Source organism: Chiloscyllium plagiosum, unplaced genomic scaffold (genome assembly GCF_037043375.1).
Source record: "Chiloscyllium plagiosum isolate Xiang-an unplaced genomic scaffold, Cpla_swu_hap1 HiC_scaffold_34, whole genome shotgun sequence".
Classification (NCBI taxonomy): domain Eukaryota; kingdom Metazoa; phylum Chordata; class Chondrichthyes; order Orectolobiformes; family Hemiscylliidae; genus Chiloscyllium; species Chiloscyllium plagiosum.
The window spans coordinates 46160152-46175428 of record NW_028270172.1 but is presented as its reverse complement, the minus strand read 5'-3'; the positions used below and the strand labels follow the sequence as shown (position 1 = coordinate 46175428).

General features: G+C 40.3%; 1 protein-coding gene across 2 annotated transcripts in view; it reads right to left on the bottom strand.

Moving 5' to 3' along the window:
• The window catches only part of jarid2b (jumonji and AT-rich interaction domain containing 2b), a 458793-nt gene that overhangs the window by 209715 nt on the left and 233801 nt on the right, over window positions 1-15277 (bottom strand). For both annotated transcript variants that reach the window (XM_043719074.2, XM_043719075.2), the window contains one exon: window positions 8446-8596. In XM_043719074.2, the coding sequence (XP_043575009.2) occupies window positions 8446-8596 (151 nt within the window). The remainder of the gene's footprint in view (window positions 1-8445; window positions 8597-15277) is intronic.

Sequence of the window (15277 nt, the reverse complement as noted above, 5' to 3'; positions counted from 1 at the left end):
TACAGAAATTCAGGAGAGATCTCCTTATTTACTAAATTTATCAGCGACTACCCATGTATCATCCATAATTTTGGATCACTCCATGGGTTTTAGCCCACTTTTTAAAAAGGGAAGCACTATAGGGGCCTAAGTGCAGACTTCTAATGAAGGATATATTAATTTGCATTGAACACCGATGTGTGCACTTTCCATAACAAACACAAGTCAATACAGACAAGACGACACTGAGCCAATCGGATGAGGAAAAGATGTTTTCACAGCATCAGTGATCTTTCCAGCTAGGTCACTGGGCATTGATCAGGGTGACTAACTTATTTTTAAAATCTCTCCCCATGGGCTCCCAACTGAAGTGCACTGGGACCAATTAAAACTACAGAACACTTTCTACTGGAAGAATTCTGCAATATAAAAAAGGATTTAAACTAAAGATGGTTTTAACTCTAATACAAGTAGATGGGTCTTTGATAACTGAATTAGATGGTTTATTATCTCTATTTAAAAATTCACTGCAATCCCTCTTTTGCATTGTTGTCCTTCATTTTGAAAGAACTATAATGAAGGACTATAATGAATTGAAATAATATTACAACCAGTCATAAACTATTAAAAGTAAAAGAAACTCCAGACTAAGGAAAACAGTATTATAGTAATTCAACATCTGCTTCTATCCGAAAAGTTTCTCGGCTGTTAATTGGAATTAAAACATGAAACATCAGAGCTCAGTGTTAAACCGGGCTCTCCGTACTCTTTCCTCCTCAGCCCATCCAGTCAGGAAAAAAAAGACAGATGCACTTGAAACACCCACAGCAAAACGCAGTGGCATTTCACAAGTCATTCTGATGAGAATAGCACTGCAAGTGTACTTTTTTTCCCCTGAATAAGACCAAAAAATTTTAACATTTCACTAAAACCACAACTGGCTCTCCAAGCCTCTTCACTTTGCCAAATTTAAATACTTCCATTCATCCAAGGCCATTTCTGACCTAGTCAATAACAGCTGTGAGAGATAAAATGATGTCAAATGCCAAAGCATAGCATATTGTAACATTCTAATTTAAGACCTCTCAGTTAATGGGGAAGCCACTGATGTTGCCACTGGACTATTAATCCACAAACCCATGGGGACCTGAGTTTAAATCTTGCTACGACAGTTGGTGGAATTTGAATTCAATAACAACCTGGAATTAACAGTGATGGCCTTGTTTTAGTCTTTGGTGAAGCTCCTTGGCCAGTCTGTAAGTTGGTGTTCCAGGTAGTGAGACTATGGGTCTTAGGGGGGCTCCTGGTTTGTGAATTTTGGGTAATCTGTAGAAGTGTGGTCTGTTGGATCCATCTGGTTTCACTTTTTGGAAGTCAGTCTTATTTATTTCTCCAGATTTCTGCTAGTAGAAGACTCACGCCACGCCACTCCATCCACTCCACCCAAGAATTCCTGAAGACCAAACACACTAAGATAGAGGAGGAGGAAATAATGGTCTCCTTTGACGTAAGAGCCCTATTCACAACATCAACCTGGTCAAGGAAACTCTGACTACACTATAAGAAGAACCAAAGACACATACACCAAACACCACTAACTTCATCAGCAAGAACAATATCATCAAGCTAATAGTCCTATGTCTTATCACCCACTTCACCTTCAACAATAAAACCTACAGACAAACCAAGGGAACACCCATGGGATCTCCGATATCAGGGTTCTTAGCAGAGGCAGTAATGCAGAAACTATAGCTCTGCCGACCATCTAACCCAAACTTTGGGTCTGCTATGTGGATGACACCTTTGTCATCACTAAATGAAACAAATTTGAAGAAACCTTCAAGACCATCAATAATACCCTTACTGGAATAAAATTCACTAAAAAGAGGAAAACAACAAACTGCCATTCCTATATGTCACAGTAGAGCAAACAGCCAATGGGCAACTTCAAACCAGCATCTACAGGAAAACAACAAACGGAGCAAATACTGAACTACAGAAGCAATCACCCCAACATCCACAAACGAAACTGCATCAGAACATTATTTCAATGACCCACCATACACTACAGCACAGAGGAACTATGCAGAGCAGAGGAAAATCACCTATATCGTGTACTCAAAATGAATAGGTACTCAATGGACACAGTCCACCCATTTCTCAGCAACAAACACAAACAAGCATAAAAAACACATCCAGAAACCCTAGCCAATCTCCCCTACGTCAAAATGACTGCCAGACTACTCAGACCCCTTGGCATCATGGTAGCTCACAAACCCACCAACACATTAAAACAGCAGCTAATGAACTTGAAAGACCTGATACAATGAGCAAAACTAATGTCATTTACAAAATACCTTGCAAGAACTGTAACACACACTACATTGGACAGAAAACTAGCCACCAGGATACATGAACATCAACTAGCCAAAAAAGACATGACCCACTCTCACTAGGAGCCTTACATATGGATGAGGAGTGACACCACTTTGACTGGGACAACACATCCATCCTAGGACAAGCCAAACAGAGATACACAAAAATTCTAGAAGCATGACATTCCAACCGGAACTCTATCAACAAACATATTGACTTGGATCCCATTTACCACCCCGTGAGAAAAAGAACAGGAAATCACATCACCATAGGAAACCATGTCACAACAGGAAATGACATCACCAACCCAAAGAAACCCAAACACATTAATAGAGAATGGCTACACCACCAGAGCTTCATCCGGAGGCTCACTGAAGACGTTACCTAGTATGGTCACGAAAGGTTTGAAAACAAACCTTCCAGTTCAGCGAGCAAACCTACATCCAGAACCTCAACCTGAGCTACAAATCGTTTCAAAACTCGCTATCAGCCATAAATGCTGGTGCAGACAGCAACACCCACATCCCATGAGTGAATAAATAAAAAAAGTTTAGTTCTGTGGATAAGCTAAAATGTTTCTAACTTTGAGACAGTGCACAATGATTTTATCTCAAACTGTACCATATCACATGATGCTTGAAAAATGCTCTTTATTTTTACTCTTTACACATACAGTTCCAAACACACTTCAGTGAAAGGAAATTATTGGCTTTAAGAGTGTGCAATAAGGAGATCAAGTCGATATCTTATCAAAAGAATCTAAGAAACTAGGATAAGCTATGGAGTTTAGACCAAACAAAACGTTAAAAGAGAACTCAACATGAACAAAGGAAATCTATTTGAAACGTTCGAAAATTATACAAAGGTCTTTGCCAATGATTCATGGTATCTACTGGTAAAATGTTTTAATAGCAAAAAATTTGTACACCTAACAATTTCAGATAGGAAAGTGGCTTAGGCATGTGCTGGACCCATAACCCAAGAGGTCAATGGATCCATCCTCTGCTATTCAAATCAGGACAATGCTGTTACTTTCTGATGGAACTAGTTGGGTTTTTGGTAATGTCCCTACGCTGGGAATCTGGAGGCCCACCGAGTTCAAAACCCACCCTCTCATCCTGAGAGGCGATTGCCTAATGGTAATATTACTGGATCCTGGGTAATGTTGGAGATTTGGGTTTGAATCCTGCCATTGGCAGATTGTGGAATTTGAATTCAATAGAAACTGTTGTTGATCATCAGAGAAATCCATCTGGTTCACTAATGTCCTTTAGGTAAGGAAATCTGTCATCCTTAATTGGTCTGGCTTACATGCAACTCCAGACTCATAGCAACCTGGTTGATTCTGAGCAATTAGGTGATGGACAATAAATACTTGCCTAGCCAGCAATGTCCTCATCCTGTAAATTAATATACTTAGGGGTGGCTCAGTGGTTAGCACTGCTACCTCACAGCGCCAGGGACCTGGGTTGGATTCCAGTCTCAGGCAACTATCTGCATGAAGTTTGCACATTCTCCCGGTGTCTGTATGGGTTTCCTCCAGGTGCTCTGATTTCCTCCCACAGTCCAAACAAGTGCAGGTTAGGTGGATTGGCAGTGCTAAATTGCCTATAGTGTCCAAGATGTGCAGGCTAGGTGGGGATTTGGGTTGGATGCTCTTTGGAGTCAGTGTGGACTTGATGGGCCAAATGGCTGCTTCCACGCTGTAGGGATTCTACAAATTTAGACTTCCAGAAATCAGGTGGCAGAAGAGTAAAATCTCAGGTTCAACTTTTCAGGCACCTGAACATTATATGGCCAGATGTGACAGGCAATTTTGTACCAAGTCCCATTAAACTCTAAAGATGATAAAACAACCAGGTGATGTGCAGCAGCATTACAGGAAACTCCAGTTCAACACAGCCCTATTAAGCATTACTTCATTTAACCTCACTAAATTATTGGGGCCAGAAATCTTATGGAACATTGCAAGGTTCATTTTAATATCATATCATAACATGTAATGCCTGATCTGCAACAACTTTGCATGATCTTTTTGTCTCTTCTCAAACTTGAGACTATATCTAGGTTTAGACTTCTGACAGACAGCCTCTCCCAGTGCTGCACTACTGCCCAAATTCTGTACTTGCAGGAAGCTCCCACATGTCAAGACAGCCCACTGGATCCACCAGCCACACTGCAATTGCCACCAGTTGGCATGGGTCAAAAAAAAAAGGGACATAAGTGCATACACTACAGAAGGTTCAGTGAGTAGAACGTCGCATTTCCTTTTATTTGTCGGATTTGTTTCCTTTTAACAGTTAGAACATAAAACAGTACAGCACAGCACAGGCCCTTTGGGCCTCGATGTTGTGCCGACCTTTAATCCTACTCAAAGATCAAACTAACCTACATGCCCTTCACCCTATCATCTTCCATGTGCCTATCCAAGAGTCGGTTAAATGTCCCTAATGTACCTGACTCTAATACCACTACTGGCAGTGCTTTCCACGCACCCACTACTCTTGGTGTAAAGAACCTACCTCTGACATCTCCCCTAAATCTTCCTCCAATCACCCCTCAGTGATAGCCATTTCCGCCCTGGAAAAAGTCTCTGGCTATGCATTCTATCTATGCCTCTGTTCATTTTGTACACCTCTATCAAGTCACCTCATTCTTCTTCGCTCCAATGAGAAAAGCCCTAGCTTCCTCAACCTTACTTCATAAGACATGCTCTCCAGTCCAGGCAGCATCCTCAAATCTCCTCTGCACCCTCTCTCAAGCTTCCACATCCTTCCTATGGCAACCAGAACTGAATACGATAGTCCAAGTGTGGTCTAACCAGGGCTCTATAGAGTTGCAGCAGAACCTTGTGGCTCTTCAACTCAATCCGCCGACTAATGAAAGCCAACACACGACATGCCTTCTTAACAACTCTATCAACTTAGGTGGCAGCTTTGAGGGATCTATGGACATGGACACATGGATCCCTCTGTTCCTCCACACTGCCAAGAAACCTGCCTTTAACCCTGTATTCTGCATTCAAATTTGACCTTCCAAAGTGAATCACTTCACACTTTTCCAGTTGAACTCCATCTGCTGCTTATCAGCCCAGTTCTGCATCCTGTCAATGTCCCATTGCAACCTACAACAGCCCTCCACATTGTCCACCACCCCATCAACCTTGGTGTTATTGGCAAACTTACTAACCCACCCTTCCACTTCCTCTTCCAAATCATTTATAAATCACAAACAGTACAGGTCCCAGAACCGATCCCTGCAGAAAACCACTGGTCACCAAGCTCCAGGCTGAATACTTTCCATCTACTGCCATCCTCTGTCTCCTATGGGTCAGTTAATTCTGTGTCCAGACAGCCAAATTTTCCCGTAACCCATGCCTCCTTACTTTCTAAATAAGCCTACCATGGGGAACCTTATCAAATGCCTTGCCAAAATTCAAGTACAGCACATCCACTGCTCTACCTTCAATGTATTTTGTCACATCCTCAAAAGAGTTCAATAAGTTTTGTGAGGCATGACCTGCCCCTCACAAAGCCATGCTATCTCTAATTAACCTTTGGTTTTCTAAGTAATCATAAATCCTGTCTCTCAAAATCCACTCCAATAATTTGCCCTCCATAGACATAATACTGATTGGTCTGCAGTTCTCCTGAACAAGGGAATAACATTTGCCACGCTCCCCCCCACCCCAATCATCTGGCATTATTCCAGTGGACAGTGAGGACGCAAAGATCATCGCCAAAGGTGCAGCAATCTCTTCCCTCGCTTCCTGTATTAATCTTGGTATATCCCGTCTTGTTGGGGGTTTACCTATCCTATGTTTCTCAAAGTTTTCAGCACTTCCTGCTTCACATCAACCTGTTTGAGCATATCTGTCTGTTTCATGCTGTCCTCACAAACATGAATGTCCCTCTCAGTAGTGAAAGCTGAAACAAAGTATTCATTAAGGACCACACCAACCTCCGTCGACTCCAGGCACAAGTTCCCTCCAGTATCCCTGATCAGCCCTATGCTCCATCTGGCCATCCTTTTGTTTCTCACACTAGCATAGAGTGCCTTCGGGTTTTCCTTAATTCTGCCTGCTAAAGTGTTTTCATGCCCTGTTCTAGCTTTCCTAAGTCCATTCTTCAGTTCCTTCCTGAATACCTTGTAACGGTCTAGAGCCCAGTTTGATTCTCGTCTCAACTTTAAGTAAGCTTCCTTCTTCCTCTTGACTCCACATCCCTTGTCAACTATAGTTTCTTCAATTTACCATCCCTTCCTTGCCTCAGTGGGACAAACCTTTCCAGCATTATCAGCAAGTGCTTCCTAAACAACCTCACATTTCTATCGTGCATTTCCTGGAGAACATCTGTTCCCAACTTTAGGTGCCCTAGTTCCTGCCTAATACCATTGAAATACCCCCTACCCCAATTAAACACTTTCCCATACCATCTGTTCCCCATCCAAACTATTCAAACTAAGGAGGTTCCAATCAATATTAAGGCAGTTAAAGTCACCCATGACAACAACCCTGTTACTTCTGCACCTTTCCAACTCTGCCTCACAATCTGCTCCTCCGTGTCTCTATTGCTACTGGGGGGTCTGTAGAAAACTCCCAATAAAATGACTACTATTTTCCCATCTCCTCAGCTTCATCACCCTTATTTCTGACACTTCTTCCGTTAAAATGGACACACTTCAACCCATCACACTGACTGCACCTTTGCCCTATCAACTGCGTATTCCTCCTCAACGACTCTCTTTTAAAAGGGAAATTTACCTTATCGGCAAGCCCTCTGGTCTGAGCTCTCACTGCTCCCACTGCTGCAAATGGAGGCCACTAGGTAAGTCATTAAGAGGGAAACTCACGTTATTTCATTTCATTTTCTCATTTCAGAACCTAGACATTTAAAAAGGTACTGCATTTCCACTTGGATTATTTTGGAATATAGTTATAATTTTCTTTCCTTGAAAGACGATCATACAGAACCTTATTCCAATCTTGATTCCTGTGGGAATCAATATTACATTTTAAGTTGTCCCACTTTCAGGAATAAAACCGCAATATTAAGTGAAGACTTCATGTGTTGATTAAAGGAGGAGCAAAGCTTAGGACACCATGCTCTCCTTTAAACAGTATCTTGAGATTTTTAAATTCCATTTCAATAGACAAGCATTTCCCCAGAAATGTTGCACTACCAACAGTATACTAGCAGCACTGCACTGAAGGGTCAGCCTGGATTGTGCACTCAATTTCCGGACTGAGGCTTGAATCTACAACATTCTGACAGAGCAAAAAAGTGCTAACAATTGAATCCAGCAATCAAAATATTTAAATTACAAATTTATGCATTCTTGGAAAATGGACAAATTGACAAGTAGGAATGTAGTCAAATATTACTGACATCTCAGGCTACTCAAACACAAATATTCAAATACACTACTATACTGCACTCAATGTTTTTAAAGTCTTACTTCACAACTCTTTGAATTTACAACCAGTAAATTCCTAAACAATTATACTTTTTAATGAAAAATAGATCATTCAGCCAAAGTTTCAAAAATGGAAACATTATATCAAATACTTTAATAAAATGAATATTTGCAATAGTCAATAGACAAAAGACTCTTAACATGTCAAAATCAAATTTCTGAAAAGTTAATTTTTTTTAAAAAACTCAATACTTTATATTAGCTGTAGTGGTAAAATGATCTAATTTAACAACATCCAAGCTGTTGGCTTAGTACACCACAAGATCATGTTCCAAAGAGCATGAGAGAGCTTAAATCCACATTTCAGTCATTTATATAATTTTCCCAGTTGATAATATCATTAAATTTCAAATTTTCAGATTATACTTTAGAATATGTCCAAAGTAAGAGGCAAGAAGCAAGCCATCCTAGGTTAAGGAAATGCAATCATAACAATTAGGTCTAGGGTTTGAAGTCAGGTATCTGTATTTGGAGAGAATTTTCTCTGGGGCCAATTAAAATCCATTCAACAAGATGAATATATTTTAACACTGAAGATGACAATGATCTTTAAAAGTCAAAAGTCCCTGCACTTTTCCATTGAACAAGATTAACAGACATCAAGGGAACACTAACCTCTTTCTCACTGGCCCATCTTCATTTTCCGATGAGCTTGCATCATTTCCATCTCCCTTCCGAGAAGTGTGTAACCTATCCTCTTTTGCATTTTCAACTGCCACCTCAGGTGACAGTATCGATCCATTTGAAGAACCATTGCTGAGAGAACCTGTACATAGTTTAAAAAACTGTAGCATCAGTAAAACAAAAAGTTAGCAACCTATAAACAATTTATAAATATATATTTCACTGCTTTATACAGTGACAGCTTTTGACCTTGTTTTAAAAAGATTTCTTACGAAAACTATTCACATTTATTAACAACTTAGAATGATGGAACAGAAAGCCACATAGCTAAATTTGATGGCAAAACAAAGATGGACAACAGTATAAGCAGGAGATGGAAGCACAATACTATAAAGAGACATTGCTAAATTCAGTCAATGGACAAACCTGACAAATGGATTTCAACATAGGCAAATGTGAGGTCATTCATTTTGGAACTGAAAGGTTAAAACTGGATATTTTCCAAATGGTGAAAAGCTAGAAACGAATGTAACTAAGTGGAAGTCCAAAGTTGTTGGAGGGTCCTAACACATAGACCATTACAATGTCAAAAACTGGTACAGAAAATAATCAAAATGGATAACACACATGTCATTTATATCCAAAGGACCAGAATACCACTGCGTACGAGTCACATTTTATTTACACAAAATCCTAGTTAGACTGCACGTGGAATACCAACAGCAGCACCTCTCCCTACCACCAGCTTAGCAAAGATCTTTTGTTTGTGAAAAGAGGGCAGCTTCAATTTGCTGGGATATTACATGGACTTCAAGGGTTAAACTAGGGCTAAATGGATTAGGGATTCATTCCCCAGAATTTAATGGTTCACATACAAGTATATGAACTAGCTTTCGTAGACATTTTGCCCCCTTGAGCTTGTGCTACCATTCAACTAGATCACTGCTGATTTGCTTGTGTTCCCATCTGTACCCTTTAACCTTAGATTATTGTTCAGCAGGGGAATCAACCTCCACCTTAAAAATATTCAAATATACCATTTGCACCATCTTTTGAGGTAAACAGTTCCAAAATCTCTCAAACCTCAAAAAGATTTCCCTCCTCTCTGCCCTAAAGGGCTAATTCCTTATTGTAAAACGATGCTGCCCAATTCTGGGCAGACCACAGAATAAACTTCTCCTAAATCACTGTCACTTCAAACAAATCATACCTGTTCTTCTAAAGTGCAGTGAAAACAAGCCCACTCTGTCCAATTATTCCCCATAATAACAACCCACTCACTTCAGTTACCAATCTAGTAATCTTCCTATGAACTGCCTCCAGGGCATTTACATTCTTTCTTAAATAAGGAGAGCACAAACGTTCTATGCAATACTCAAGAAGAGACTTCACCAATGCCCTGTATAATTGAATCATAACATCTTTCTTTGCTTAGGTTCCCATTGTACCTGCTTGCTAACTTTTGTGATTCATGCATGAAAACAACACCTATAAACAAGTCAGAATTTCACAGCTGTTCTTTTTTTAAATAGCATACTTGGTTATTCTTCCTGCTAGTGTGAACATCACGTGACCACATTATACTCCACCTGCTAGATTTTTGCCCATTCATTCAACCTATCTATATCTGCTTGTAAGCTCCTTCTGACTTCTTCACAACATGTTTTCTCACCTTGCTTGATGTCAATTTAGCTACCTTAGCTTCACTACTATTCATTTAATCATTGCTATAAATTGTAAAAAAAAATTAACACCCCACCACAGAACCCAGTAGAATTCCACTGGTCACGTCTTTCAAATCAGGGAAAGACCTATTCCCTGATTTGAAAAACCAAATCTTCTGACTATGCTAATATGTTATCCCCTTGACCATAAGATTTGAATTTTCTATAATAGCCTTATTAAATGCCTTCTGTTAAGTATTTTGCATCTTCAGGCCCCCCTTTATCAACAGTACACACTGCTCCACTAATTGTTAAAATTTTTATATTGAACCTAGGTAGGACTTGAATCAGAGCCTCCCGGTCTAGGGGTAGGAACACTACAACTGTGCAACAAGACAGCCCATGTTATTCTTTTTTTTACCTTTTGCAATTTAACCTATTTTTCTAATCACCTTATTTAGAGATGTTACAACTCACCTCTGCAGCAAGTGGGACTTGAACTCAGGCTTCTTGGTCTAAGAGTTGAGACACTATCATGGCACCACACTGCAGCCTATGTTACTCTTTTTGTTATTTAATCTACTTTTTCTAATCAACCTATTCAGAGATGTTATTACATACCTTTGGAGCAGGGGGATTTGAACCCAGGCCTCCTGGTGCAGGGGTAGAGACATTACCACTGCGCACCAAGGCTCATGTTACTCTAAATATATTTTTCTAATGAACCTGCTCAGAGATGTTATTACACACCTCTGGGGCAGTTGAGACAGAGACATTACACAATGCCATTTTACTCCCTTAAAGAATTCCAATAAATTGGTTAAACAAGTCTTCTCTTTCAGAAAATTGTGCTGGGTCTTCCTAATTATTTTGAGTGCGCATCTATAATCATCCTAATCATCAATCTTAAACATTCCCCATGCCAGACTTCCCTGCTCCCCTAAAAATTATAATTTTACCGTATTTTTGTTTTCCATCAACCTCCTGATTTACAGGTATTAGAGATTTTTTTTGTATTCTTTATTGTGAAGGCAGAGAAAAAGGTCATTCATCATAATTACCTAATTACCTAATGTCCTAATTACCTATCATGAACTCCCATGCTCACCCTCTCGAGGACTAAATGCTAATTTCACTTTTTACAAGTATACTGTCACATCTCACTGGGAATCAACGGTCATCACACAAGTTAAAGATTTTTTTAAATATATGAAGATTTCCTAATTTTCAGATTCAGTTTGACAGAAATCATGGACCAGTTTTCTATACTTAACAAGAATTAGTACTTATTCTAAGTAATTAGACTCTTAGCTACAGGTAAACAATTATAAACAAACAGTCACCACATAACACTAATTAAAACGTTAATTCCCTTATAAACTCCCCCTTACTTTTACTCACACACACAAATAAAAGATATGTTATCGACTGCAGGAAAAATTTGAGAGAACAACCCAATGTCACCAGTTCACAAAGCTTACTGAGATGATTCCTACACTGGTCAGAATGCTGCTTCTCCATCGTCATTTTCTGGATGATTCCTCTGGTCTGCAAAAAGGCACAGAATGGCTGGCTCACTCAAACAGGTCACTAGCTTATCAATTAAGAGTCGCAGCTTGCAGAAACTGAAGGAACAATAACCTTGTTTTATGTAGGTTAAAAGGGGCTTACTGCAGAGAACAGAGGAAGCATTCCTGGACAGTGAAAACCTACTAGCTTCTCTGCATCTTGCTCCTAGCTCCAAGCTGTTCATTATCTGAAAACCAATGACATGCTTGTTGGCAGACAGACAGACAGACACAGAGCCATTGTCATCAATCACTGATCACTTGCCCACAAAATGAATCAGCTTCTTGCTACCTACCAAAGCTCCATCTGTACAAAACTCCGTCGGTTCCAGTTAGTCTGCAAACACTGCTGTAACCCATAGCTTTACAAAAGGACAGTGGTCACAATGAGTATCAAACTAAACTTTCAAACCATGGAACAATTTTTTTTTAAATGTTATTTTACCCATAAATTTTAGAAAGGAGATGGCTAAGGAGACTGTACATGGATTGGTGATTTTTCAGGAATCACTGCAGTTAGGATGGTCCCAGAGGACTGGAAAATGGCTAATTTAACACGCTGTTTAAGAAGGAAGGCAGAAGACAGGAAACTGTTAGTTTGCCCGACTTCAATCATTGGTAACATTTCGGAATTTATTATTCAAGATGTTATTTAGGAGTATGGCAGCATGGCTTTGTAAAGGTGAAGTCATGCCTAACGAATCTGTTAAAATACTTTGAGGAGGTAATGAGCTAGTTAGACAAAGGAGAGCCATTGGATGTGATTTATTTGGATTTCCAGAAAGCCTTTGAAAAAGGGCCACACAGAAGGCTGCTAAGGTAACAGCCCTTGGTGTTTGGGGCAAGAAACTGGCATTGATAGAGGATTGGCTGACTGGAGGGTCTTTTTCAGAATGGCAGCCAATGGCTATTTGAATTTTGCAGCAACCCATGTTGGAACGACAGCCATTCCCAAGTTATATTAGTAATCCAGACAAAGGAACTGAGGACATTACTATTAAGTTTGCAGATGACAAAGGTAGGTGATGGGACAAGTAGTACTGAGAAAGCAGGAGGCTACAGAAAAGAGTTAGACAGGCTAAGAGAGTGGACAAAGAAGTGACAGATGGAATACAATGCGGGAAAGTGAGAGGTAATGCATCATACACTAGAGGTGCAGACTATTTCCTAAATGGGGAAGGACTTTGGAAATCTGAAGCACAAAGGGACTTGGGTATCCTAGTTCAAGATTCTCAAAGTTAGCACAGGTTCAGTTGGCAGTTAGGAAGGCAAATGCAATGTTAGGATTCATTTCAAGAAGCCTGAATACAAGAGCAGAGATGTACTGCGGAGGCTGTATAACGCTCTAGTCAGATCGCATTTGTAATATTGTGAAAAGTTTGGGCCCCATATCTAAGGGAAGCTGTACTGTCATTGGAGAAGGTCCATTGAAGGTTTACAAGAACGATCCCAGAAATGTAGGGATTTTCATATGACGACCAGTTGAGGACTCTGGGTTTGTACACAATGGATGTACACAAGAATGAGGGGAATCGGATTCAAATTTATAAAATACTAAGATACCTAGATAAAGTGGACACGGAGATGAAGTTTCCACTAGAAGAGACTAGGACATGAGAGCACAGCCTCAGAATGACGGGATGACCCTTCAGAATGGAGATGAGTCGGAATTTCTTTAGTCATAGAGTGGTTAACTATGGAACTGACTACCACAGGAGGGCTGTGGAAGCCAAGTCACTGAGTACATTTAAGACAGAGATAGAGATAGATTTTTTTGATTGGTAAGGGGATCAAGCATTATGAGAAGACAGGAGAATTGGGTTGAGAAACACGATTAAATGGCAGAGCAGACTTGCTAGGCTGAATGGGCTAATTCTGCCCAGAGTTTCATGGTCTTATTTTCTCATTTCCGTCCTCAATTAGAAACAGAAATAAAGAGATACAGTCTCATAATACCTCTTGCTGTTTTTACATTTCTAGCCAGCTAGCTATTGTTCTCTAATTTATTTGTCCTGATTGATCTTTTAATCATTTTCTAGTGCTTTTAGGGTGTAGGTTTGCCCGCTGAGCGGTAGGTTTGATATCCAGACGTTTCATTACCTGGCTAGATAACATCATCAGTGGCAACCTCCAAGTGAAGCGAAGCTGTTGTCTCCTGCTTTCTATTCATATGTTTGTCCTGGCTGGGGTTCCTGGGGTTTGTGGTGATGTCATTTCCTGTTCATTTTCTGAGAGGTTGATAGATGGTATCTAGATCTATGTGTTTTTTTATGGTGTTGTGGTTGGAGTGCCAGGCCTCTAGGAATTCTCTGGCATGTCTTTGCTTAGCCTGTCCCAGGATAGATGTGTTGTCCTAGTCGAAATGGTGGCTTTTTTCAATCCGTGTGTAGGGCTACGAGGGAGAGAGGGTCGTGTCTTTTTGTGGCTAGCTGGTGTTCGTGTCTCCTGGTGGCTAACTTTCTTCCTGTTTGTCCTACGTAGTGTTTGTGGCAGTTCCTGCATGGAATTTTGTAGTGCTCTTTCAATTATAAACAGTCCTCTGACATGCCACTCATCTTTGTACAATCGTACTGTCTCAAGTATGATACTTTTCTTCACTGCTTTACTTAACCATGTGGTGGATCACCCTTGGAATTTTCTTTATATCAGGACTGCACTTATTCTGAAATATATCTTTAAATGCCTGACACTACACCTCCACTGATTAATTCCTGCGCCTTATTTCATAGTTCACCTTGGCTCGCTAAGTTTTCACACCCACAAATTGCCATTAAGTTTAAAATAAAAGTCTTGGACCAATCCTTCTCTCTTTCAAACTGGATGTACAATTCAATCATGTCATGGTCGCTCCTACTCTGGAGTCAATTAATTCAAATCCCGTTACTCTACACAATACCAAGTCCAATATAGTCTGTTCTATGGACATAGTTAAGGGTGTGATTTGATCAGGGCGTAGGACAGAAGGGTGTACAAAGCAGTACATCAGGGCCTGTGATTTACAGTTTCTACTCTTGGTTTTGATTAGTAGATACAGAACTGGCTCAAGGGTAGAAGACAGAGGATGGTGGTGGAGGGTTATTTTTCAGACTGGAGGCCTGTGACCAGTGGAGTGCCACAAGGATCAGTGCTGGGTCCTCTACTTTTCATCATCGATATAAATGATTTGGATGTGACCTTAAGAGGTATAATTAGTAAGTTTGCAGATGACACCAAAATTGGGGGTGTACTGGACAGCAAAGAAGGTTACCTCAGATTACAACAGGATCTTGATCAGATGGGCCATTGGGTTGAGGAGTGGCAGATGGAGTTTAATTTAGATAAATGTGAGGTGCTGCATTTTGGAAAAGCAAATCTTAGCAGGACTTATACACTTAATGGGAAGGTCCTGGGGAGTGTTGCTGAACAAAGAGACCTTGGAGTGCAGGTTCATAGCTCCTTGAAAGTGGAGTGACAGGTAGGTAGGATAGTCAAGGCGGTATTTGGTATGCTTTCCTTTATTGGTCAGAGTACTGAGTATAGATGTTGGGAGGTCATGTTGCGGCTGTACAGGACATTGGTTAGGCCACTTTTGCAATATTGCGTGCAATTCTG